Raw genomic sequence first — 27,812 nt, 5'->3', positions numbered from 1 at the left:
AGAAGTAAAACTCCCAACTCCATTTGGTTGAAGTGAAAAAGTACTTTTACTAAGAGATGCTGAATGCAGTAAAGTCAAGTGGAATCTAAAATTGTATGTGGCAATACGGAATTAAACCCCTGATTCTCTTTAGCCTTCCCCCCATAGTCCATCAGTGTGTAGACAAGGTGCAGAACAAATTTTTAGTAGGGTAAAAAATAGCAATAGCACTTAGACTTATATACCACTTCAGTGCTTTACAATCCTCTCTAAGCAGTTTACAGAGTTTGCCTATTGCCCCCAACAATCTGGGTCCTCATTTTATTGACCTCAGAAAGATAGAAGGTTGAGTCAACATTGAGCCGGTGAGACCCAAACTGCTGGCTGCAGTGAAGTGATCTGCAGAAGTAACCTGCTGTGGAGAACCAATTGGCATCACAGTGAGAATAGCTAAAAATAGCAGTGCTCCGCCAATCTCCATGAAAAACAGATGGTATCTGCTGACCATGAGGCCCTATGGTGTCAAAGCCACCTTGGAGGGGTGGTAAAGAAAAGAGAGGTGCTTCATCAACCACGAGGAATTCGCAATTGCCTCATTACGTCCGAAGAAAGCTCACCTGAATGGCAGCAGGGATGATGGTCATTTTTGGCAAGTCACAAGCTGTGACAACTGGGACATTAAGTGCTGGAGCGATTCGTGGACAGAGCACTGAAATTGGGTGAGATAGCTTCCAACTTTTATTCTAGAGACTTAACCCAAATAAAAGAATTTCAAAAATAATCTCTGGACTTCCGGCAGTGATGCCACTGTGGAGCAAAGGGAGGGACCGGAGCTCCATTCCTAAAGCCTGGCAGAGAGCCTTTCAAAGGCATAGTCACTCTCAGGGGGATTGACAGAAGAAAAGGAAAACTTTCTTAGGTCTTCCCATTCAATAGGCTTTACCTTCTTATTACCTGCTAAATTTCTTACTTTTGCTCAAAGTTATGTCCAATGTTCTATCTCCTTAAGCACTAGATTGTTAATACCTGTCTCTGCCCTGGGGTGTTCTGTTTCTAATTTGGATCTGCCAGTGGCGCTGGCTAATTTTTAAAGATCCAAATTCTTCTATCTTGATCTCCCAGCCCACGCTGACATATTTTTAAAGATCAAAATATATGGAGACTTTCATTAACACATCATTTGCATCTGGGTGGGGCTCTTGATTTATCTGATGGTGGCCAGAATCTGAGGCCCTACAGAAAGGCACCCCAAATCTTGACACAATGTCTTTTAGTACACACAAAACCAAGAGATCTCTAAATCCCAATTTCTGGGAATATTGTGGAGAAATCTATTTGCCACACAGCACCTGGGAGCCCTGTAGAAGGACTTCCAAAGGAAGTTTCCATCCTCTCTTTGGGTTGTTTTTTTCACAACTGAGACAGGCTGCAGCAACCTGATTAACAACAGCATATGTGTCTCTAACTACCAATCCCTGCAAACAACCTCCTTGAGACTTGTACAATGGGGGGTGAGGATAATTTCTCTGCCAGAGACTTTACTAAAACTTTTCTGAAGTTTTTTTTCAACATGTATTGGAGGGGCGTTCAAGGAACGCTCCCCCCTCTCATGTTCTATTTCTAATACACTTTCTGCTGACCTGCAGCCCTGGAGCTCACGGTCACCAAACAAGAACTGCAGCAGATTAACCTCCAACATAAATCTAGAGCCTCATTAGGATACCCCGGTTCCGTTTGGAAGGGACACTATCCCGGGCTCAGGGGGGTGATCGGGCCCCCTCTTCCACTCCTAATTGAGTGGGTCTACAATTCTTTTGATACTTGCCTGCAGATGTCTTCTTTCCCAGCCGGCGTAAGTTTTATTAACTTGTCCTGACCCTGGTCAGATTCTTGGATCGGTGGTGTCCTCCGGATGCCCAAGAGAGGTCATCAGCCCTCTTCCAGAGAAAGGTCTCTGTTGGCGCCTGAAGACGGGCGAGATGGCCTCAATGGGGCACCGGTTGGTCTGTTCCGTCCTCAGCGAAATTATCGCTCTAAGTCCTGCCACGGTCACCAGAATTGTTGCAGAAAATGCCAGGCTTTAGACTTCTCAGGATACAGGAAAAGTTTATTTGGCAGCCAGGTTCAGAAAGCTAGCCCATGGCTAGCATTGCAAGTTCTGAACAACCTTCATTATCGAAGCATGCGTTCTTATACATTCTCAAAGGCAGCGCAACACGGAAACACTTAACTCATTTCTTAGTGGTTACCTTGAGGAGAAAGCCTTATAAGGAGTTGGGGGTCTTACTTCTTTTGTTACAGGTATGGATTACATGTCATTAACGAACTTTAATTGAACCTTGTGGTTTGGACTTTTGACATAGGTTTTGACATAGGGACGTTGGCTAAAACATCTTGTGGTTAGTGAATGGTGACACTTCCTTTAAGCAAATTTCTAACTGTCCCCGTTATTCTTATTCTTATATTTTTTAATCTATATTTTATTCTACTTTAACAGTTATGCCAAAAAATTTTTTTAAAAGCATTACAATAAAGTAGCAAATTGGCTATCAGTGATGGAAGCATCAATCTATCCAGAGATATAGACAAAATAAAAAGATACAAAACCTTCTTAAATGACCACGGGGAATTGAAAACAAGACAAAAACTAAAAGAACAAAGGCATAGACATCGATTGGTGGCCATACATGCAGATTCAGGCTAGATATAAGAAAGACTCAGAACAATATGGATTCCAAAAAGAACCACAAGAATTAGATAAGATTTTACAAGGTATAGAAGACAAATTGATTAAGAAAATATACAATTACCTATTGAATTATAGAATGGAGGAGGTAGACTTGACCAAGCACCTGGTGTACCTCGAGTCTAGAAGGTCTGCTAGACTAGCTTTTTGTCCTGAGGATTAGATGATCAGTTCAATGGGGACTGTCACCAGGGTGATCGGGCCACTTCCCTGGGGATGGGGGGAACTCTATGACCTTCTTCAGCGGGCCTGGGGTTGTTCACTGAGTCGATCAGTTGGACCTGCACTCAGAAGCCCAGTGCTCTCAGGGTTTCTTCCTTCTCCAAGGATTTTTGCCACCTCATCCCTGGGCTATGCTTGTTTCAGGCAAGGTTGATGTCTGCTTCCTCAGCTAGGACATGGAGGGGGGAATGCCCCATGGAGATGCAGGTGTTGTAGACTTTGTTGGTTAACCCGTCTTTGAAGCAGCCGATCAGGATGCCTTGTGGCCAGTGGTTGAAGCAACAGGCCAGGTATTTTTAAATGGCTATCATTTAGAAATGGAGATTTTAATATTATAGATTCATATTACAAGAAAAGAAGTAAAAAATTAGTACAATTCTGCTTTATACACAGAGCTTCGAACTCATTTTGAACCAGCATCAGAAACTGAAGTAGATAAAGAGGCAAATGAAATTGAGGAAGATTATCAGCAAGGAAGACCAGAGGAATCAGTTACTGCTGAAGGGTGCACACTTACTTCTTCTCAGTCCCCAGAGACTGAAGAGAAACTTAACTTGCAATTAAATAAATTAAAGCAGCGAACAAACAGGTAAAGCGCTCTGGACAATATTTTCATTAAAACATTCAAATTGACATTTTAGTCATTTTTATGATAATCTACATATTGCATAAATTTCTTCAGCAATAGAAGCTCAACCAATTGATTATAAAACCAATTGGTTATAAAATCTGAATTTTTAAATTTATCTTGCAAGGACAATTAATTTCTCCGCAACAGACAGGAAGACAAAAGGGATGTCCACGCTCATTCTTATCTCTGGGTCACCAAAGCTAGTGTACAGCCCAACAGAGAACCTAGAATATATACTGTCTTAATTATTTTTACAAACAACTCAAGGAAGTGAACATATCTAGCACACCTTTCTCTGGTTTTTATCCCAACAAAAATTATGTGAGGTGGGTTGGGCTGAGAATAATTAGCCCAAAGTCACCAAGCTGGTTTTCACGTCTAAAACAGGACTTGAAGTCGCAATCTGCTTTTCAGCCTGGTATCTTAACCACTAAACCAAACTGACTCTCTGCAAAAAAAAAAAAAAAAAAACCCTTCAATCTCAGAAATATAGTCCACAAAAGAAAAAAAATGTTTTCTGCTCCAGAAAGTCAAAATACATTTGCATAGAACACTATATTATTAAATTTAGATTTAGGACTGAGCAAATTAAGACAATATCCTACATTCCAGAGAATATCCTAGTTTCCATATACACACCTAGTTTTAAATACCAGTATGTGAACAGTTTATTAATTTTATACCAGACTTCTTTGCATGTTATAAGTGGGTTCTGTACAATTAATTGATGGCCTGAATGCATGACTTAATTGAATGTAGTTCATTTGGTTGAAAATCATAATTTGGTAAAATCATATTTGTGTGTATGGAAAAAAGAAAAATATTGTGTAATAATAAACATTTCAAATTAGGTTGTCTAGGTGAATAAATGGGTTTTAAATTAGATTGTTTTATGTCAGTACAATTTTTCATATAATAGGTTATTGGAAAACCTAATACAGAGGGAAAGGGAATACCAGACACTCCTTCAGCAAACATTACAACAAAAAAATCAAGATTTGCAACTTCTTCAGCTCCAGTTAAATACTAGGGGTAAGCGAGCAAATGAAACTTTCTACGCTAATATAAGTGGAGTTAATAGACTATATGAAGTAATACCTATTAATAGCTAAGGCGTATTCTAGAAACAAACATTTGGACAATATGTTTAATTAATATACTTTGAATTGTTGCAGAAATTCAACCGTTGTCACCTGCTCTTCAGCATAACATTGATGAAGAACTTACTAAATGGTTAAAACAACAAAGAGCTGATTCAGATGCAATTGACAGGGTAAGACTAAATAACCAAGATGTTAAATGCCATCATTTACTGTTCTCTAAACACAAATAATTTATTTCAGTTTGTTCAAGAGGACTATACACTCAGTGATGTTCTGAACAGTATCACAAAGGAGGATTTGCAACTGCTCAGACTCCGGTAAGAACAGTATTGCATAATTTTAGAAAATACTGCTTTCTAGTAGACTGAACCTAAGATGATGTTTTATTTTCTCATACAGTGGTGGACTTGTCTGTCGCATCTGGAATGCAATATTAAAACACAGAAAGCAAAATACAGTCTTGGGAATGGAGGATTAGCATTTTACTTTTGCCAGATGCTAATGGACTGTAAGAAAAAAAATACATTCCAAATAAGTTTTATATACAGATTGCCTTGCATGTTTTGCACAATTAAAAGCTCTGTTTATAAATATTAAATGATATTACAAATTGTGTGTGTGTGTGTATTATCTAAACAATCTACACAACTTTAGACATGTATCAGTTATCTTGATCCATTCCAGTCAGGCTTCAGGCCTGGCTACAGCACAGAAACCGCTTTGGTCGCATTGACCGATGATCTCTGGAGAGCCAGGGATGGAGGCCACGCCTCCATCCTGGTACTCCTTGACCTCTCGGTGGCTTTCGATACCATCGACCATGGTATCCTTCTGCGACGACTGCGGGAGGTGGGGGTGGGAGGCACTGTCTTACGGTGGTTCTCCTCTTACCTCTTGGACAGGTCGCAGTCGGTGTTAGTCGGAGGGCAGAGATCGACCCCTAGGCCCCTAGCGTATGGGGTGCCGCAGGGTTTGGTCCTGTCCCCCCATCTTTTTAATATCTACATGAAACCGCTGGGAGAGATCATCCGACGGCACGGGATAAAATATCACCAATATGCGGACAATACACAGCTGTATCTGTCCGCCCCGTGCCAACTCAATGAAGCGATGGACGTGATGAGCCAGGGCCTTGAAGCTGTTAGAGACTGGATGGGGGTTAACAAGCTTGTACTCAATCCAGATAAGACCGAGTGGCTGTTGTGCTTCCCTCCCACTAATTGGCCAAGTGTTCCATCTCTCAGGCTGGGGGGTCAAATTGTATGCCCCTCAGACAGGGTCCGCAACTTGGGAGTCCTCCTGGACCCACAGCTGACTTTTGAACACCATTTGTCAGCTGTGACCAGGGGGGCATTTGCCCAGGTCCGCCTGGTGCACCAGTTGCGCCCCTACCTGAACCGGGAGGCTCTCACAACAGTCACTCGTGCCCTTGTGACCTCTAGGCTGGAGTACTGCAACGTGCTCTACATGGGGCTGCCCTTGAAGAGCATTCGGCGGCTTCAGCTAGTCCAGAATGCGGCCGCGCGAGCGATCGTGGTGGCACCTCGTTTCACCCACGTAACACCTATCCTCCGCGAGCTGCACTGGCTGCCTGTTGATCTCCGGGTGCGCTTCAAGGTGCTGGTTGTCACCTACAAAGCCCTTCATGGTATTGGATCTGGGTACTTGAGAGACCGCCTACTGCCAATTACCTCCACTAGACCAATAAGATCGCATAGATTAGGCCTCCTCCGAATTCCATCAGCCAGCCAATGTCGACTGGCAACTACCCAGAGGAGAGCCTTCTCGGTGGCTGCTCCGACCCTCTGGAACGAACTCCCCGTGGAGATCCGGACCCTCACCACCCTCCAGACCTTCCGTGCTGCCCTCAAAATCTGGCTGTCCCAGCAGGCCTGGGGCCAATGACTTTAACCCCACCCGAATGGTATGACTGTTGTGCTTTTTTAATAATGTCTGTCTTCATGTTTGTAACTTGTTTGTCTCCCCCTTCCCCTGAACTGTGAGCCGCCCTGAGTCCCCTCAGGGAAAAGGGCGGCATACAAATAAAGTATACCAAACTATACCAAACTATGTACAGTAACTTAGAAAATACTTAGCTACATGAACAGTTCACCTTACAAAATGCAGTTGCTCATATGTAAAATGTAAACCTTTTCTAATATGCCTGCTTTTTTAAAATAATATGGGTGTTGTATAACAAAATATTAGGTTTTATATTATTTCATAAGAGCAAGATAAACCACAAAGCATTTCAAATTGTGCAGGGTTCCACACTAATAAAAAATAATGTAGGTTGAATATATTATTTATAGTAAATATAAATATATTTTGAGTACATTAAAATATTAAGTTTTAAAGTAAATACAATGGACGAAATCATGAAAAACAATGAATGGAAGAAAGCAAAAGAGATTACATAAAGCAAATACATGTTTAGAAAATCTTGATGAAACTTTTTTATTAATGTAAATAATAATGCCTTTTTGAACTAATTTTCATCATACAGCAACACAAAACAAACAGAAGTTTAATAAACTTTGTTTAATTTACTTCTTGCACAACTTTCTTTCAAAATTCCTTATTTCTCATTCCCCCCCCCTCCCTAAAATTTATTTTATGATTTATCTTATCTGGCTTTTATCACTTAGAACAGATGTAACAGTTAAACTCCAATATGCTATCAGTTTAACTAGTTGCTGAATCAGAATTCTTAGCCGACAGATTTGTACCTAATCCACTGATTTGGACCACGCACTTCAAAGGGTGGCTCTTTATTATAGATATAATTGCCTAATTCTTCCAGAGGTGGTTCTGGATCAGTGGTGGCGAACTGTGCTGCATCCTCAATCTGTTTTCTTACTTCCACATCAATCTCCTACACCAGAAACAATAAAATATTAATAGACAGAAGAAAGCCTGCCAAAATACAGAGTAAAGTGCTTTAAACTTACATTAATAATACATAGCTTGTTATTGCAATAAATAATCTGGATCAAAATCACACTCTCTGGTTCTAATGTAAGTGTAGATACTTCAAGCTACCAAAATTCTAATCATGATCATTTTTTTAAAAAAAAGTAGTCCTCATATCTGTTACACACGTCCTAAGCCATTTTCATATTTTAATACCTATGATGATCTAATTATAATATTGTAGGAATAGTTTCTGTCTCTAGCTATAATAATTATCTCCTAAAGGTTTGGATTTTAATTTCTTCCTATTTGACCAATGTTTTGGGAAGAGCACCAAGATTCAAGAGAACAACAGATTATACTGTTGCAGGAGCATCTTTAACCAAAAGGAAGACGAACTAAATATAGGGTATAAATACACGCAAACATTTGTCAACTATGATTGCTAGTTTAAAAAGTTCTGAAGGAATTTTTCTAATAAATGTGATTATGACACCGATGTGTCAATTATGAATGTAGATAGACAAATTCAAAATGCCATGTTAATTGCTGTTAACATGTTAACCATTTTAACTACTAATCAATTATTTTAAAAAACATACTCCATTGTGGGGGCCCCCAAAAGTATAAGTCTCTTTTTGCTTACTGTGTAGAAAGGCCCTTAAGTTCAGTATATATGAAAGTTTGCTATATTATTATAGAACCTAAAAAAACAATATAGAATATTGGATAAGGAAATTAAATCAGTTTGGAGCTTTGGCAGGTTTCAAAATAAACAGAAAATAATGCTGATCAAGAATAGGTCTTTACAGGACAGTGATATACCGAACAAAAAGTTGGGTTTAAAGGTTGAGAAAAAGATGAAATACTTAAGGGTTATTGCTGGCCCCTCCAGCAACCAAATCAGATGTGGCGGCAGCATGTGAGTCAAGGCCAGCATCAAGGCAATCTGAGAGCTCCAAGGGGGAAGAAGGAATGGAGCTGTCACAGATAGAAACAGAAACAGAGCCTGAGCCATCCATCACCCCTCAGATGGAGAGTCAACAGCCCCCAAGTTAGGAGGTGGCTGATGAGGAGGAGGAACAACAGCTGAGTTCAGTGCCTGATGTGCGGATGCGCAGAAGGCAGAAGAGCACAGCAGGAATCTATGGGACGGAAAAGCCACCGCTGCTAGCAATTTTTTGCTATTTTATTTAATTGCAACCAATTGCAACGGTCTAATACACATTGATTTTACTGAAGACACAGTCAAAAGGACACTACGCAACCTAAAATATCTCTATCTATTGGTACTGATGGAATATGTGCCTACTTTCTGAAAAAGCTCTCCACTGCCATAGCCAACCCTCTAAGCACTATCTATGAAATATCTTTTAGAACCAGCTCCTTGCCTGACCTATGGTCAATAGCAACTGTCATTCCTATCTTCAAAAAAGGAGACCCCAGCCTTGTTGAGAATTACTGACCAATCTCCCTTTGCTGTGTCTCCTTAAAGTCATGGAATCCATCATAAACCAATCTATTACCCTCCACTTAAAGACAAACAACCTACTCCCTAACAAGCAATTTGGTTCAGAAAAAAATTATAATCTGCAGCGTCTACACTGCAAAAACATTTGGACCACACAACTCAACCAGGGTAAAGCAATGGATGCAATCTACATAGACTTCTGCAAAGCTTTTGATTCAGTGGTACATGACAAACTTCTGTTAAAACTAAGTTTCTATGGCATTTCTGGATCTTTGCACAAGTTGATAGCTGCGTTCCTATCAAACCAGCAACAAGTAGTCAAAATTGGAAGCGCTATATCAAACCCTGCACCAGTTAACAGTGGTGTCCACCAAGGCAGTACCCACACTCTTTCTGCTTTCTGCTTTACATAAATGACCTCTACGATCATATTATAAGCAGCTGCTTCCTCTTTGCCAACAACCTAGAACTATTTAACAACACAGATAATACTACCACCCTACAAAACGACCTTGACTGTGTATCTGAATGGTCAAACCATTGGCAATTCCAAATCTCTGCTAACAAATGCTCTGTCCTACACATTGGCGACAAAAACCAGAAACCAAATACAAGCTGGGCGGAAATGACCTAATGGATGATCCACACTCTGTCAAGGACCTAGGCGTACTCATCTCAAAAGATCTAAGCCCTAGAGCTCACTGTAAAAAACGCAGCGCAGCTGAAGGCCATGCTCAACTGGGCCAGGCCAGGCAAAGAAATCGCCCAATCCAAAGGTGGGGGTGTTTTTTGAGAGACCGAGGAGGGATCATCCACCACCCATATCTGGCCACTATGTTGGGGGAGCTTGGGTGTGATTGGTCTTAAATGTGGGGACATGTGCCCCCGCACCCCTCTCCATGCTTTTGCAGGTTGGCTGGTTGTGGATCATGGACACTTTTTCAAGCCTGCCCAGACAGGTTCAGTTTTTCCTTGGGATGGATGCCGGGACACGAGGGGCACAAGCTAGGACTGGGTGCCCTCATCCATTTCTCCCAAAGGTGCTTTTTTTTTTCTTCCAAGAGGCAACTGGACTTTCTGATTTTTCTTTGAAGATATTTCGCTTCTCCTCCAGGATGCTTCTTCAGCTCTGAGAAAGCTTCTGGAGGCACTAAAGAAGCTTCTTAGAGGAGAAGTGAAAGATCTTTGAAGAAAAGCAGAAAATCCAACTGCCTTTTGGGGGGAAAAAAGCATCTTTGGGACAACCTGGATGACCAAGAATCCCCATAGACATCCCTCATCCTAGCCTTCCTTTCTGATGCTGCCTAGCCTTGCTTGCCTTCCATCCCTTGTGGTGGCCACTCTCTCAAAGCCCATGATAGCGGAACATCAATAAGTCCTCTTGGGATATCAAGGGTGGCTGAGGGTTCAGAAGTGGCACACACCCATAGTTTCCTGATTGTCAGGGCTAATTGGGAAAGCTAAGCTGGAGAGACCTGGTCTGTCCCAAACTTTTGAAGCTGGTAGGCTCTGGATAAAAATCGAAACCTGAGTTTGATGCTGACTTAGAGGTTTTTGTTGGAATACTGAAGTTTTGGAGAAAGACTTAATTCATCCTTAACTTGTGACTGCGTTCATCAAACCTTAGAGTGATTTAGAAAAAGAAAGAAAGAGAGAAAGAAAGAGAAAGTTGAAAGGAGAGAGAGAAGAGAAAGAGGAAGGAAGGTAGGGAGAGAGAGAGAAAACCCTGCTATCATTTTTAATTGTTCCATTATTTATCATGTGTTAATATTTTAACACATGTCCCTACACAGGAGCCTTTCTTTTGCCCAGGACCACCACACATATTTTTCAAGGATTTACATGCATTCAATGTCTATAGTCCAGAGCATAAATGTGTGTGTGTTTATTTTGTAGATCAGGTTGCATAAGTCCAGCTTAATATGCTATTCCTGGTATGTGATATTTTGTATATATACAGATCTGTTTTTTAATTATTTTTTTCAATATCGTCCCAGGTATTGATGTTAGGCTGATTGGTCTGTCGTTTTTTCCCCCTTTTTTGAAATTGGGAACCACATCCAATCCTCTAGCATAGGGGTGTCAAACTCACATTGTCACGTGACGTATCGCTGCTTTTTCCCCCCTTCACTAAAATGGGGGTGGGCTTGGCTAGCATGTTATGCACCCAAGCCACAAGTTTGACACCCCTGCTCTAGCAGATCCCCAGTGCTGCAGGGTGTTTTTTAAAGATATAGTACAATGGTTCTGAGATAACATTTGCCAGCTCCTTCAGAATTCTGGTGATTTATATTCAAGATTAGACAGGCTTTCTCTTACCATTTTCTTGCTTATTTCTAGTCTGTCTTTTAGAGTTACAGTATGTTTTTCGTAGATTGGGCTAGTTTCTTTTTGCATGAAGACGGATGCAAAGAATGAGTTAAGCAGCTCTGTTTTCTCTCTAGTGCCTATTACTTCCTTGCCACTCCTTGCCACTATTTTCTTGACTTTTTTGTTATTTATATGTTGAAAGAAACTATTATATTTGACTTTTGTTTCAAGTCTTTGATCATTCGGAGCCTTTGTTTCCCTGACTTCATCTTTACAGATTGTTTATCTGCTGATATTCTGCCTGTTATGTGTCATTTCCATTTTTTGTACTTATCCTTTATGTATTTCAGTTTATCAGAGAGATCCTTGTGCAAACATGGTGGTTTCTTCTTGGATTTCGTGTTTTTCTTTTTCAGTGGTATTGGGCTTTTATGATCATATTTTCAGAGTTTCCTATGTTTCTTGAGTTGTTTCCCTCTTTAGGATTTTTATCCATAGAATTTTTTCTTAGGCTCTCTCCAAGTTCGTTTAAAACAGCTCTTTTAAAGTTTAGGACACTGGTTGGATTATATTCTAGGTGACTGGAGGCTAAACATATAAAGAATTGGGTAATTGATGAAAAGAAGGACTAGGGGAGACATAGCAATGTTCCAGTATCTCAGGGCCTGAGATTCAGGGCTCAGCCCTGGCACAAAGAGGGAGTCAAGCTATTCTCCAAATAACCTGAGGGCAGGACAAGAAGCAAAGGATGGAAACTAATCAAGGAGAGAAGCAACCTAGAACAAAGAAATTTTCTGATGGTTAGAAAAATTAATCAGTGGAACAACTTGCCTCCAGAAGTTGTAAAGGTTCCAACACTGGAAGTTTTAAACAAGAGATTGGATAACAATTTGTCTGAAATGGTATAGGCTTTCCTGCCTAAGCAGGGGATTGGACTAGAAGACCTCCAAGATCCATTCCAACTAATCTATGCTATGCTATGCTATGCTATGCTATTCTTTCTATTGCTTGTGTTTGCATAATACTGAATTCAAATATGACATGGTCACTCTCACCCAAAGTTCTGGCAAATTCAACTCTCTATCACTTCTTCTCTATTAGTAAGAATTGGGTCCAATATAGCTTTTCCTCTAGTTCCCTCCTCTACCTTTTGGATAACAAAGTTGTCAGATAATTTGATTAGGATTCTGTTCAATCTTCCACTTGATGCAGAGTTTGTCTCCCAGTTGATATCAGGGTAGTTAAATAGTTATTACTATTATGTGTGTTTCCTACATTAATTTTTTAGGAAAGAGTTCATCTATTTCTTCTGCTTGGTTGAGTGGCCTGTAGCATATTGTTAGCAATGTCATTCTTTTTTCTTCTTATATTGACCCATATGGACCCATCACTCTCTACTTCATTATCTTTTTCTTTTTTAATTTCTTCTTTCTCTTTACTCTCTCATGTGATTGGTTATATAGTGGTTTTTGCTTGAAATTAGGTTTTAAAGGTCATGAAGATTGCCCCCTTCAATTTTAGTTTAAAGCCCTTTTGATAAGATGGGCCAGTTGTTTTTTGAATATATTGTTTGCAGTTCTTGTGAGGTGCAATCCATCCTTTGCCAGTAGCGCTTCATGTAGGTAATGCAGGTCATAGTCTAAGAAGCTGAAGTTCTCTTAAAGACACCAGTTTTTAAGCCAGTATTTCATTTCTAAAATCCTTTCTTCCTCAATGGATGTTGGCCTTTTGTTGGAAGTATAGATGGAAACACCACTTGTGCTCCTAATTCATTAACTTTCTTCCCTAGTTGTTTGTAATCTGTTATTATTTTCAGATTCATTATTGTGTCATTGGTCCTCAAGTGTAGAAGAAAGGGGTAATAATCCGTGGGGTTGATTATTTTAGCAAGGTAGTTACATCTTTGATTTGAACAAGTGGATATTAAATGAGGACTAGTTGTACCTCCATCTCATGATTAATCATTCAGAGAAAAAGATTTTTCTATCTAATTTTCACAACCTGTGAAAAGAAAAAATATTACCTTGAGCTCCTCCACACTAGCTAAGTTGTTGTTCACCATTCTGTCCTTTAAGAGAGTAATAGGATCACTTTTGCTTCTTACTTCTTGAATTTCTTCTCTTGTTCGGTAACTGTAAAAAAAGCCAATTACAAAACCATATGAAAACAGTTTCTGCCAATAAATTGTTAATAATATAATGAAAAAAGATTATGTCATTTATGGCATTTATATGGCAAATGGTAAGATATTCAAGGCTTTGTTCTGCAGGGGCAAGAATATTATTTAAGGTAAAATATGAATATAGACAGCAGGAAAAAGACTCCTCTTACATTTAAAATTCGTTGCCTTTCATTGCTCTAACAAACTAAGCGAAATTAAGATATGTATTCAGGATTGGAAATCAATGCTATCAATTAAATTATAATATGTCTGATTAAAAACGGATTGTTGATTTGAAATGAGAAAAGTCTACATGCAGATTTACATTTTGTACACGTGGCACGGCTTGTTATACTTTTGTAATATATATTAATTGTTTCTACTATAAATCCTCAAATTGTAAAAACAATAAAAGTGTAAAATTAATCCAATGCAAGGGATGCAAACTGTAAGTGCATTATTAAAAACAGTCCTAAATTTGGTTGAGTTTGGCCATTTACAAAATGTATTATAAAATGGCAGAGAAAACTTTCAGAATTTAGTGAAAATAAATAGGGAAGAAACTGTGAAATATGACTAGGTATGCATGTACACAGTCATCTAAGCTTCTCATGTAGAGAAGTGTGTTCAAGCTGCACCTTACAGTTATAAAAACAATTGTAAGATTATGGTTTGCTTAAGCCATGTCTAAATCATATTTTGCGTTGACTATTTTGATTAACAGGAAAGTGTACAAATCATTCATACTAATGGGCCATATTTGCATAAGATGTTGGTTAGCCCCTTATTATTAGTTTGCAAATACTCCAATGCCAAGCCCCCTAAAATGATACCCCCGTTTATTGAAGTAGGGATGGGTAAGAAATAAATATACTACCTAATTTAATAATTAAATTTTAATTTAATACATGACTTCTCAGACTTCCAGTAATGTAACCATCTACTGCAGGCATGCCAGGCAAAATGGGAGAGCTGTTAAAACTCACTTCTATTTTGCTCAGGCAAGCCTACAGCTAGCTTAAACAAGCCAAGTAGGATCCAATGCCTAGTATGTATTTTGACAACACTCCTGCCTTGCCCTCACAAGCTTTTATCATGTGATTCCTGCAAGGTAGGAAGAGGATACAACCTGCAGTGTGAAAAATCTTTATATTAATTTTCTCATTTTAAGAAAATGATTTGATTAAAAATATGTAAGCTTATGTAGTAGAAGAGATTTGTAGTCTTATTCTCTTGGCCAAAATTTTATGCCTCTAGTTGGTAAAGTATTTGCATTTTCTGCTTTTTCTTCAATTATGCTCCAGGATGATTATTTTTCTCACCACTAATAACCATGTATGCAACAGTAAAGAATTACTGTACCTGATTCCAGGGTCACTCATACTGTGCCCATGATAACGATATGTTTGTAGCTCCATCACAATAGGGCCCTGTTAAAAAGAAAGTCTTTAATAACTTTGAAAATAATGCCTTGATTTTGCTAAATTTATACAGACATGCCAGTTTAAGATGATCATTTAGACCAGTAGCTCTCAACTTTTTTCATCTTACACTGTTAAAAAACAAGGTCTGATCAAGCCAGCAACAAAAATATTACCAATTTTCCCTAAGACATTTATATGTTTAAAGTACTTTGCTATATTAAATATTTAATGTTTAGACTTGAATAAAATTTCAGGAACTTATACTTGGTCCGAATAAATTACTACCGTACTATGTCCCATTTTTGGTATGCATAACTGGGATTTATATAATTTCTCTGTAAGAGTCATAAATACAGACTATTCTTGAGAGCTGGCTAAATTGTACTAAATTGTTGATTGCAGTTCTTATTCCTATTTTCTGAATGCTTTGAAAACTCTGAAAAATCCCTCAAACCTCATTTAATAGAGAAGGGCAGATGCCTACAAGTACACTTTGACTTATGACCATTCATTTAACAATGATTTGAAGTTATGTTGAAAAAAGTGACTAATGACCAGTCTTATGACCATCACAATGTCCCGACAGCCAAAAGATCAGTATTTGGGTGCTTGGCAACCAGCATGTATTTATGACAGTTGCAGCATCCTGGGGTCATGGAATCGCCATCTATGACTTTCCCAAAGGGAAGCAAAGTCAATGGGGAAGTCAGATTTGCTTTCTGACTACAGGATTTGTGGTGATTTGCTTAATGACTATAGTAAAAGGTCATAAAATCAGGCATGCCTCACTTAATGACCACATTACTTGGCAGAAGTTTCAGTCCCAATTGTGCTTTTAAGTTGAGGAATGCCTATATATACACTGAACTTTTTAATTTAAAAATGGATTTGCCAAGAACTGTTATGAGAGGCTCTGTTTGGTTATGTGGTTCACAATATAAAGTTACTGTGATGAACTGGTATCAAACTGGTGGTGACGTCCATATGTAAAGTCCATATGTAAAGTTGCATGTTTAAGTTGCCTTATAAGAACTGGTAACATAATTCTTTCACATTGCATTTCCCCAATCCAAATCTTCCAGCAATGCTAGGTTCTTCTTTTCTCCAAATTTTGCCTTCCCATCACCCATATGCATTCTTTCTCAATGTTGCAATTAGGTCCTTCTTGCAGTTTAGCACAGAATATCTTGCAGGATCCAATTTTTGTCAGTCACCGGGGCCAAAGGCTTATTCTTCAAAGCTTTCAGGCTTGTGCTGGAGCCCATCATCAGGGAACCAGAATATTGCACTCAACTTCTGGAGAGAGAAAAGTTCCCTGATAATGGGCTCCAGAGTGAGCCCGAAAGTTCAGAAGAGTAAACCTTTTGTGACCAAGTTAGATAGGATCCTGCAACATTATCCTCGGATATGTATATTTATCTTCATTTGCCACAGAATATTCCTTCATTTCACCTATGACAGGTGCACACAACCTTCGTGCTGATGTTTATTGGATAATCATAGCTTTAATGACACATATGACTGTTTATTTGGTTATAATTGAAAGCTGTGGTGATGCAGTGGTTAGAATGCATTACTGCAGGTCACTTCTGCTGACTGTCAACTGCCAGTAGTTTGGCAGTTTGAATCTTACCAGGCTCAAGGTTGACTCAATTGTTGGGGGAAATATGCTTAGAGAGGGCTGTAAAGCACTGTGAAGCGGTATATAAGTGCTATTGCTAAAATTGAGCAGGTATTTAATGGTATCCTTTTTGAGTATGCTGCCTCTTCATTTTTTCATCTGAAGTTAACTTACTTATTACCATACTAGTTAATCACACTATTAAGCACCATGTTTATGATTTATAAAAAGTAGAAACTGATTTATTGTTCAATAATAATCACAGCCCTAAAGCTACTGGATCAAATCTGCAAGATTTAATCAAGCCTTGAGTTAATTTCTATTATTCATATACTATTTACATCATATTACTAGGTTTGGAACTCACAAGGTAGTTTTGCAAATGGGGCTAAAAGTACTTCCTACTTTAGTATTGTTACATTTATTTGAAACAGAATACATTTCTCTGAAATTCTGCCTACCTTAAACATGCAAACATAGACATACACTATATAGTCATGCAATATAGTCATTTCTACTCATACTTACTTTTCCTCCTCGGCAGTGGTCGGCAGCAAATTTTGTAGCTTCTCTTACAGCAAGAACATCCATGCCATCAACCTAGTAGCAAAACAAAACAAAACGTAAGAGTACTCAAAAGTATTACTCTAATGTTCATTTTTCTTTTTAAAAAATGGAGAATAGTAAATATCTTACCCTAAGACCTGGAATAAAGTCTCCTCTTTTGTAATAATCTGTGCTGGCTGCAGCTCTCTCTACAGAAGTACCCATTCCATATCTATTGTTCTCACAGATAAAAATACATGGCAGCTTCCACAAGGCTGCCATATTAAACGTTTCAAATATTTGACCCTGGAAGAATATTAACAGATTTTAGAGATCTGTACGTACAGTATATTCTTGCAAATGCAACTATTACATTATAAAGAAATATACAGGTAAGTCATTATCCCCTTTTCAGTCTAGATACAATCTTACTGTCAGATGTTGTCCAATTTGCTTGTGTCTATCTGAAGTACTAGCTAGTTAATCCTCTTATTGGAAATCAAGGAAAGATTATCCAAATGAAATTACAATCAAATCTTCAGCAGTTCTGCAGTGCAAATCGTTTACTTAATTCATTACAGGAAAACTACTATAATCAGATTTTCTACATTGTAGAGTTTGTGGGCTACAGCAGCATGGGAAGAAACTCCTGAGAAGTTTCCAGCTAAAACCAACTGCCTTAGTATTGTCATACCTATTGTGTTTAATAGGCAAATATAGGCATATTATTATGTCAAATTGGCTAGTGCTGTATAGAAATATGCATCTAATAAACCTGGAAACTTACCTGATTTGCAGCACCATCACCGTACAATGTCACACAAATCTCATCTTTCCCGAAGTATTTACATGCCAAAGCAATACCAGCTCCCAAAGGAACCTATAAGATATTATATGCCATAGGTAAACCATCTTAAACCACCTTGTTTTTTCTTATAATGGCCAATCAGGTGTAGACTGCTTGCACACAGAGGATCAGCCATATCCATCTCCTATTGTTTTCCCCAAGCTGATATATGGAGATGTGATGCCACCAACCAGAAATAACACTGAATCTTAAGTGCCCTTGATAAAGCTGCCTTTTCCTGAATTCATTTAATCCATCTTTAAAGTCATGCAATAATTGGTCATAATCATCATCATGCCTTGTGGCCATGTTCCTACATTATGCAATCAGCAATTTAGCTAATGTTAGGTTTACAAAAAAGAAGTATTCAGGATACAGCATCCTGCACAGAATTATAAAAGTAATGAAATAATCTAATATGACAAACATTAATGTTTAAAAATAAAAAAAAAATGGGAAAAAAGCTTTATCCACATCTCAATAAAAAGCTAGTTTGATTAATGAAACTTACCTGGGCACCAACAATACCATTACCACCATAGAAGTTTTTGGCATACATGTGCATTGAGCCACCTTTGCCTTTAGCACAACCACCTATCCGACCTGAAATATTAAAAATACAGTATACACTGGGGCTCTACTAGATTTGACATGAATAATATAAAGGTAAAGGTTTCCCCATCCAGTCATTTGTGACTCTAGGGGGCAATGCTCATCTCCAGTTCTTAGCCAAGGGAGCACGATTATACACTTAAGAGGCATGGAATGCTGTTACCTTCCCACCCAAGTAGTACCTATTTATCTACTTGTGTTTACATGTTTTTAAACTGCTAGGTTGGCCGTAGCTGGAACAAGTAATGGGAGCTCAGCCCATTGCATGGCACTCGGGTCTTGAATACGGATGATCAGCTTTCCAACTGACAAGCTTAGTCTCTTTTAACTAAGCCATTGCACCCTCTATGTGAATAGTATATAGGACTTTTTAGCATGCCATCCATTTTGCTTAATTGGAATTTTAATAGGATTCCATAAGACGACAAAAAGTCAAAAAAATTATAAACATTCTTTATAAGCTGTCTGTTAATGGCCAGATTTTACATGTTACTTGCATCAAGAGAAATATTTAAATGGTGGTGCAGATTTCTCTAAATACAGAGCATAGATAGAGAGATGACCTCTGTTATCCACTTGAGCAAAGATATACTAAGAAAATTAGGATGGTTTTCATTGTAGAAATGCGATAAGAACTTAACCATTCTAGATCTATCTTCAATGACATTCGTCCTTTCCATATTTATATTTCATTTTACAAGACAAACCTGTGAGTTCAGCAAGAATTTCTCGAACTGAAATACCACGTGTATAGGTAAAGCCATGAGCCCGGTAGGCAGTGATCAAATGATCTGTTCGATTTATGGCTGCCTCAAGTCCAACACAGCAAGCTTCCTGTGGAAAGACAAACCAACAGCATTGCAATAGCAATAGCACTTATAAACCGCTTTACAGTGCTTTACAGCCCTCTCTAAAGAGTTTACAGAGTCAGCATATTGCCCCCAACAATCTGGGTCCTCATTTTACCCACCTCAGAAGGATGGAAGGCTGAGTCAACCTTGAACCTGGTGAACTGCCAAATTGCAGGCTGCTTGCAGTCAGCAGAAGTAGCCTGCAGTACTGCACTCTAACCATTGCGCCACTGCGACTCATAGCATGTATGATACCATAATACAACGTCTAACACTGAGTTTGCACAATGATTCAGAAGAAACCAAAAAGCCAGCTCTGGAAAATAGATGCTTTGCCTATTCCGATGAGGCTGGTGTTTATCTGAAGGAATAAGTATGTGGCGCACTTCAAGTATTGTAGTATTTACCTCCTGGAGCCGTCTTACAAATGGTCAAGAAGCTACCTTGAATTCCAACTATAGTGCACTAAGCCTCTGCAACACAGGATTGTAGTCAAAGAAGAGTTACTAATTTGTTACTAGTCAGTTCACAATATTTTAATGCAATTTGGCCTTTGAGAAAGATGCTACACTTAAACAAATACTAGCCTTTTTATATATTTTGCTTTATTGCTATATTTTAGGTATTTTACGCGACATTTCATCATATTTAATTTTTTTACAATATATTTTTATTATTTTTACATTTAAAACAATGCAGTACCGCGAGGCTGGAGTGACTATACATTCACATTATATACAACTAATCACAACTATTGACAATTAGCCTACTTAATACATTATCAATCCTTCTGTCCAATCACAGTATACATAGTTTGTTCCAGTCTTGTCACCTTGTCTTATACCAGTCATAAAATCTATTCCAGACTTCAAAATATTCTGATTCCCCTTTATTTTTAAGTTCAAAAGTGAGCCTATCTGCTTCCGCACAGGCTAACACTTTTCTGATTATATCTAGCTCTGATGATATATTTTCTTTTTTCCAATATTGTGCATAAGTTATGTGCACTGCAGTTAGTACATGAATAATTAAATAAAGTGTATCTTTCTTATACCCCTCTGGAATTAATACCTAGGAGAAAAAATTCGGGTTTAAACAAGATTTGGTCTCCCACCATTTGTTCTAACCACGAGTGAATTGTTTTCAAATAATTTTTTGCCTCATTACACGTCCACCACATATGATGAAAAGTGCCTGGTGTTTTTTTTTACACTTCCAACAATTTGGGTCCAGATTTTTAAACATTTTGGAGAGCCGTGCTGGAGGGAGATGCCATCTGTAGAACATCTTATAAAGGTTTTCTTTATACGCCGTAGCCATTGTTAGTTTCTGATTAAGTATCCAAAGTTTTTCCCACTTAGCCAATTCCACATTGTAACTGAAATTTTTGTGCCCAGGCGACCATCATTTCTTTGACATGCTCCTCCTCTAGCTTGTATTCCAACAAAAATCTATACAACACTTTAATCAGCCTGCTTTCTGTCTGTATCAAAAGTTTATCTAATGTTGTGTAGTCTTTGGCAATACCTTCCTTCTTCCTATCCTGTGCAAACCTTGACTGTATCTGTAAATAAGACCACCATTCTACTTGTACCCCTTGTGATGTCAATTCTAGTCTAGTTTTAATCTCCCCGTCTGTTCAATAACTCTTTATATGTAACTATATATTCCATATTAATTAAATTTGGATGTATGTATGCTTCCATCGTAGATAGCCAAATGTGTATTTTGGTGTAGTGGTCGTGTTTGATTTTGTTCCATATTAATAACAGGGACTGTCTGATATAATGTCTACTGAAATATTTATGTGCAGGTCCTTTTTCATACCAAAGGAAGGCATGCCATACTACTTGGAGGTCATGGCCTTCAAATTTGAGTAATCTTTTATTTCTCAACATTATCCATTCTCTTAGCCATGTAAGAGTGGCTGCAGTATAATAAAGTTCCCAATCTGGTACGCCAAATCCTCCTTTTTCCTTAGTGTCTTGCATAGCCTTGAGTTTTATTCTTGGTTTTCTTCCCTGCCAAATAAATTTTGAAACCAGTTGATTCAAATCCTTAAAAAAACCTTTTTCTAATTTGATGGGGATATTCTGAAATAGGAAAAGGAATTTTGGTAATATATTCATTTTTATGACTGCGATCCTACCCATCAGGGACAATTGTAGGTTTTTCCACCTTTCTAAGTCATTCTTAGTTTTATTGATCAAATTAGTATAGTTATCTTCTTTGATGGTCACACACCTCGCAGATAAATGTATACCAAGATATTTGACTTTTTTGACAATTTGGATACCCAATTTCTTCGTTAACTCCTCTTTTGCTTTTGAGGTCATATTTTTAACCATCATTTTAGTCTTAGTCATATTTATCTTTAAACCCGCTATTTTCCCATACTCTGTCAATTCCTCAATGAGTTTTGTACCAGACTTTATAGGATCCTTTAACACAAACACTAGATCATCCGCAAAGGCCTGCAAACTTAAATTGTTCCTTTTTTATTTCTAGTCCCTTTGTTTGTTCCTCTTTACGTACATTCCTGGCTAAAACTTCTAAGGTTAATATAAACAGCAGCGGGGATAGGAGACAACCTTGTCTTGTACATTTCTGGATTGCTATACTTTGCGTTAATTCAACATTAATTATTACTTTGGCTTTTTGTTTTGTGTATATTGCTCTAATCGTGTTTATAAATTTATCCCCACATTCCATGTATTCCAATTGTTGATGCAAAAATTCCCAGTTCACGTTATCGAATGCCTTTTGGGCATCGAGAAAAAATAGTGCAACCTATTTTTCATTATGCACTTCATAATATTCAAGAATGTTCAGGATAATTCTCATATTGTTTTTAATTTCTCTTCTGGGGAGGAATCCATTTTGATCTGTGTGGATGAATGATATAAGGAATTTTTTCAGCCGTTCTGCTATTATTAGAGCAAAAATTTTGTAATCTGCATTTAACAGATTACAGATTGGTCTGTAATTTTGTATAAGCATCTGGTCTGTGTCCACCTTACGTAATAATACAATATTAGCCTCCATCCATGATAATGGTGTCTTCGCCTCTTTCAGCACAGCATTATAAACTTCCAACAGCGTTGGAACAAGCACATCCTGGAATTCTTTATGTATTTCTGCTGGCAACCCATCCGGCCCTGCAGCTTTATTATTCTTTTGTCTTTGTGTGGCTTCAATTATCTCTGATGTTTTAATATCTTCATTGAGCATATCCTTTATTTCCTCTGGTATCTTTGGCAGATCTGACTTTTCCAGATATTGTAGTATTCCTTCCTTTATATAATCTCTATAGTTGTTCATAGAACTCTTGGGTAATCTTTTTCTTTTCCTCTAGTTGGTAGCAGATCTCGCCTTTTCCATCTTGTAATTTATTGATCCAGTTCTCTTGCTTTTGCTTCCTCAGCCTATAGGACAGCCGCCGCCCTGGTTTATTTGCATTCTTAAAGAAATTTTGTTTTACTTTTTTTATAGGCTGTGCTAATTTTGCTTTTTCAAATATAGCCAGTTCATGTTTGATCAATTCCATACTTCCTTTTATACTTCTATTTTGTGGTTTCTTTTGAAGTTCGCTCTCTAGATTTCTATACCTTTCTTTCAACTCTCTTATTTTTTGATTCTCAATTTTTTTCTTCCTAGCTGTAGCCGATATTGTGACCCCTCTTATAAATGCCTTAGTTGTATCCCATAGGTTTGTATGGATGTGTCTCCTGGCCAATTTTCTTTGAAGAAAAGTCTTAGTTCCTGATTAACTCTTTTAATATATTCCTGATCCTTTAGTATTGTTCTATTGAGTAACCAACGATAACTGCCCTTTTGTTTTTTCCATATAATCCTCATGGGATTGTGGTCGGCCCATAAATTGGGTTCTATGTCTATCTCCTTCACTTCCGAAATTAACTCCAACGACATCCAGACCATATCTAACCTTGACCAGGATTCATGTCTATTCGAGTAGAAGGTATATGGCATCTTTCTCGCCATACATCATAGATATTAAGTTCTTCAGCCATTTGAAAGAATGACCTTGGCAAAGTTCTCCTAGCTCCTTTTTTCTTCTTTCCACTTTTGTAGTCCCATTTCTGGTCAACTATAGCATTGAAATCACCCATTAAACAAATATTTTCATTTTCCATCTCTCGAATAATGCTATGTAGTCTATAATAAAAATTTTCCCGACCTTCATTAGGTGCATATATTACAACAAGTAACACCTTTTTTTGTTTAACATTATTTCTACAATTAATATTCTCCCTTCCTCATCATGATAAATTAATTTAGTCTGGATCGTGTCTTTAACAAATAGTGCTATTCCTCTTTTCTTTTGATCAGCTAATGCTGTGTGAAGTTTACCCAATCTGGGATATTCTAAGATCTGGATCTGTCATTTGGTTATATGGACCTCTTGCATTGCAATTATTTAAATGTTTTAATTTATTAAAGGTTGTTTTCTTTTTCTGGGGTGAGTTTAGACCATTGATATTCAATGATAGAATCTTGATTTCTCCAGACATTATTCTATGTGTATTTAGGTCATGTGGTTCTTGTTGCCCTTATCTCTCTCACTTCTTTTGGTTCTTCTCCTTTTTTGTCTAAAATAACTTTTTTTCCCTTTCTTGTTTCAACTGGTTCCTTTTCTCTTCTTATCTGTGCCCTAAATCCTTGCATCCTTGCTCCCGACTGTTCTCCTTTGTCTTCCTCATCCTCCTGCCCAACAAGATTATTGTAGAAATCTCCCGCTTGTTCCACTGTGTCTATTCTAATCTTCTATCTCTCCAGGTTACCAGTATACCCTCCGGCATCAGCCATCTGAAGTTAATTTCATGTTTATTCAGGACAGATGTTAAAAATTGATAGCGCCTTCTTAGTTCTCTGATTCTCCTTGGTAACTGTTTTACGACTGTTAGTTGTCATTGATTGTGTATTATTGGATCATCTCTTGTTCTATTCAACACCTCGTCACATATTGATTTTTTAGCAAACTTTACATGGATTTCTCTCAGTAGATTGTTCTTTTTTGCATAGTTTGTTTGGATTCTATATGTCTCATCGAACTCACTTGCCATCTCGTCCTTTCCTATTCCCAAAGCCTTTGCCATAAGGTCTGCCATCGTGTCTGGTAAATCCTCGCCTTTTTCTTCCTTTACATTCTGAAACCGTAGAAATTGGGCTGCTTTTTCCGATTCTAACGTGAGGACCGCTAACTCAAGTTCTTCGTTTGCCTGGATCAGCCTAGAGCTCAGCTGCTCCATTTTTTCCCCCTCACTCTCCAACCTTCCTTCTATTACGTTTATTCTTTGTTCGTGTTTATTGATCTGTTCCTGGAACTTCTCAAATTTATCATCCATCTTCTGCATCTTCTCCTTCAGTTCTGCAGTATCATTTCTTATTTCTCTAATATCCTTTTTTAATTCTTCGTGATTTTTAGCCATTACCTCTTGCATAGTCTGTAATATCATCTGAAGCTCCTTAGATGAATTGGATCTTTCTCTCTGTAACATATCCTCTGAAGATCTTTGGTTCGAAGGGCTGGCGGCCGCTAAAGACAGCTGAGATGCTAGCTTGCTCCCCGTGCCAATTTTCGTTAGATTTGTAGCGCTTGTCATTTTTTGGAAGAATTGGATCCCTAATTTAGTTATTTTCCAAAACTCCCACTTTCTTCTCTCCCTCGTAACTGTCTCCAGTTCGTCTGTCTGTCTTTCTTTCTTTCTTTCTTTCTTTCTTTCTTTCTTTCTTCTTCCTTCCTTTCTTCCTTCTTACCTCTCCCTCTCCTCCCTTTCCCTCTCCTCTTCCCTCTTCCTCTACTCAATTATCAATTTTAAGTTGTATTAAGGGGTGGTATACTCTATATATATCAGAAGATTCGTATATTATATGAAAACAACTATCATAGGATAGAAAGAGAATGAGAGAGACTTATCAATTAGCACATGCATATACACACATACACACACACACACACATATGTATCACACTTATAATATTCCTATATTTCTATTAATCTATTCTATTAACCTAAGAGTAAATTCTAAGAATGAATCGCTTATAGTTATTGATTAAATTATAATCAAACCATCTCCTTGATTAATCAATACTAATGCCAATAATATCAAAAGTTGGTAGAACTAATAATCTTATAGCAATAACAATACCAATGGCAATAACAATATATTTCCTTGATAGTAGTATTATAACATTAATTCCAATTCTTTAAGTTCAACCTTATATGTGACCCTCCTGAGTTAAGTAATTATATGAAAATATTCTGGGTCCCCTTGGTCCAGTAAATCTTCTTTCTCTCTCTCTAGTTGTTTCTTTTAGTAATATCCAAAGATTAACATCAGAATTCTCCAATAGTCGGCTCTCGTATCACATCACCCCCAAAAAAGATTCCAGATTTCGCCAGTAGATGTCACTCTTTCACAGCTAACCAGATACAGTCTAACCAGAAAGCAGGGAACACTGCCATAAATCAGCTTTTATATTTTCTCCGTCAAATCTTCAGAATTTAACTCATTTCCCTCTGAAGGCATCCATGTAGTCAGAGTTATTTACAGCCATTATTGTGTTCACTAATTAAATTTAGATTCAGCTCCTCAGACAGTTCAGAGAAAAAAGAATAGCCTCCAGCCTTCACTCAGCATAATCCTCTCGCCACTATAAAGGGGGGAGGAGAAAAAAACAACCACCCCACTCCTTCTTTGAGCCCTTAAACTCTTGAGCTGTTTTGGAATAAAAATACCTTCCACCAAGATCAGGAACTGTTAAGCCACTCCGCGACTCCAGCAGCTTCTCTGTAATAAATCCTCGCATGTTTTGAACTGCTGTCAGCACTCTGGGATGGCCTTTATAGATTGCCCTCTTCCAAGCCCGGAGTTATGAAGGAGATTTCAAGCGCAGAGCATGAATTGCCATCCTATGGTCGTGCCAAACCAACCTTCTCTTCAGTCTTCCCTACAGGAGACCTTCGGTTTACAAAAAAACTTTCCAGAAATCGCCCCGGATGCCAAATCCAGCTGCTCTTCACGGAGCTCTCTGATCAAGCAGCCATTCGTGCTGGCAGCTAACCCCGCCAACCTTCATATTTCATTTTTTAAGTATAGTCTAGAGTAGGGATGTCAAACTCAATTTCACTGAGGGCCGGATCAGGATTGTTGCACTCGGGGGCTGGGGTGGACGTGGCTGGGTGGTCACTGCTGACTGGGTGGGAGTGGCCGGGGTGGGCATAGTCAGCTTGACATTGTTTGCATCGGGGGTGGGACCAGGGTGGGCACCGAGGCCTGGTTGTGGGACCACGAGATATGCAAGTGTGGGGAGCATGGAGCACCTCTGGGGCTGGGCTCGGGTGGCGCAGAGCAGGGATGGAAGCCCTGGCTGTTTCTTGAGACAGGGGCTCCCTGCCCTTCCCGTTCCCTGGGGCCATTGTGGGTAGGGCGGCAGATGGGAGGCTCATCCCACATGTCTGCAGGAGAAGTTTTGACAGTGGGGGATAAGCCCCATGGTGGCGGCACCGGTAGCTGTCGGAAGCAGAGGCACAGGAGGAGGCATATGATTCTAGCCCACCAGGCAGCCACATGGCTAACTGCTCCATTCCACCCATGGTGGCTGTGGGCAAGCAAAAACGAACAGCAGGATGGATCATGGGCCTCCCCCCACACAGAGGCGTGGGGGGCTAGGCCTCCGTTGCAGCACTCAAACCCACCTGCTCTACATGGGCTGCGTCCCCCAAGTGTGCTAGTGTTGCCAGACTCCATCAGTCCCCACATGCTCACCACCTCCTGTGTGTGCGCCGGGGTGGGCTGGGCCCAGTGGGAGCCGGTCCCTTGCTGTTTCCGGGGCAGCCCCTGGGGCAAATCTGGGCCCCTTGCAGGCCAGATGCGGCCTGGGGGTCTTGTGTTTGACATGTCTGGTCTAGAGATATATAAGTAATCTTAGCAAAGGCAGTTGCAATGCAGTAATTATATTAATGATAAACAGGTTAGGAAAAATCATTAAAATTCTTCAAAGATTATGGGAGCAAAATCTTAAGGGTACAATATACATATAAATTTTAAAAAATGGGAGAAGGGAAACAACCAGAAGAATTTAAACGTACTATGGTATAATCTCTAACATACAGGGGTAACCAAACTAAAATAAAAATATTGGTACTAGCCATTTGATCAAAGTACATTGTTTCCACCAACTACACACTACAAACTATTCCCACTGAAGATACTTCACAAAATTCCAGCATTTCAACCACCAAGGAATTTGTTTATTTATAGTTATAGAGCCAAGACATAGAATTCTTCAGAATTCTTCTTTTACCTATAACAGCCTAATTAAAACAGAAACAGAAAATTTGATGAAATCTG

General features: G+C 38.7%; 2 protein-coding genes and 1 pseudogene across 7 annotated transcripts in view; 1 reads left to right on the top strand and 2 right to left on the bottom strand.

Moving 5' to 3' along the window:
- MAP3K15 (mitogen-activated protein kinase kinase kinase 15) overlaps nt 1–27,812 on the top strand; it is a 125,304-nt gene that overhangs the window by 77,644 nt on the left and 19,848 nt on the right. For 2 of the 4 annotated variants that reach the window (XM_087726404.1, XM_087726406.1), the window contains 5 exons: nt 3,341–3,536; nt 4,498–4,610; nt 4,754–4,851; nt 4,922–4,998; nt 5,081–5,294. In XM_087726404.1, coding sequence (XP_087582530.1) covers nt 3,341–3,536; nt 4,498–4,610; nt 4,754–4,851; nt 4,922–4,998; nt 5,081–5,159 — 563 coding nt within the window. In that variant the 3' untranslated portion in view covers nt 5,160–5,294. Of the gene's footprint in view, nt 1–3,340; nt 3,537–4,497; nt 4,611–4,753; nt 4,852–4,921; nt 5,295–27,812 lie in introns of those variants that run through there. The other 2 variants (XM_087726408.1, XM_087726407.1) reach the window with 2 other exon arrangements.
- The window catches only part of PDHA1 (pyruvate dehydrogenase E1 subunit alpha 1), a 37,823-nt gene continuing 17,133 nt past the window's right edge, over nt 7,123–27,812 (bottom strand). For all 3 annotated transcript variants that reach the window (XM_087726376.1, XM_087726377.1, XM_087726378.1), the window contains 8 exons: nt 19,294–19,420; nt 18,486–18,577; nt 17,915–18,007; nt 17,278–17,433; nt 17,110–17,181; nt 14,899–14,966; nt 13,399–13,507; nt 7,123–7,556 (listed from right to left, as the gene is read on the bottom strand). In XM_087726376.1, coding sequence (XP_087582502.1) covers nt 7,392–7,556; nt 13,399–13,507; nt 14,899–14,966; nt 17,110–17,181; nt 17,278–17,433; nt 17,915–18,007; nt 18,486–18,577; nt 19,294–19,420 — 882 coding nt within the window. In that variant the 3' untranslated portion in view covers nt 7,123–7,391. The remainder of the gene's footprint in view (nt 7,557–13,398; nt 13,508–14,898; nt 14,967–17,109; nt 17,182–17,277; nt 17,434–17,914; nt 18,008–18,485; nt 18,578–19,293; nt 19,421–27,812) is intronic.
- Nucleotides 22,980–27,811, bottom strand: LOC148043328 (uncharacterized; annotated as a pseudogene).

This window comes from Thamnophis sirtalis, unplaced genomic scaffold (genome assembly GCF_051295495.1).
Source record: "Thamnophis sirtalis isolate CommonGarterSnake01/CBP01778 unplaced genomic scaffold, rThaSir2_p1.2 scaffold_12, whole genome shotgun sequence".
Lineage (NCBI taxonomy): Eukaryota > Metazoa > Chordata > Lepidosauria > Squamata > Natricidae > Thamnophis > Thamnophis sirtalis.
Note: the sequence above shows the minus strand (reverse complement) of the source record. Positions and strands in the feature narration are given on the sequence as shown.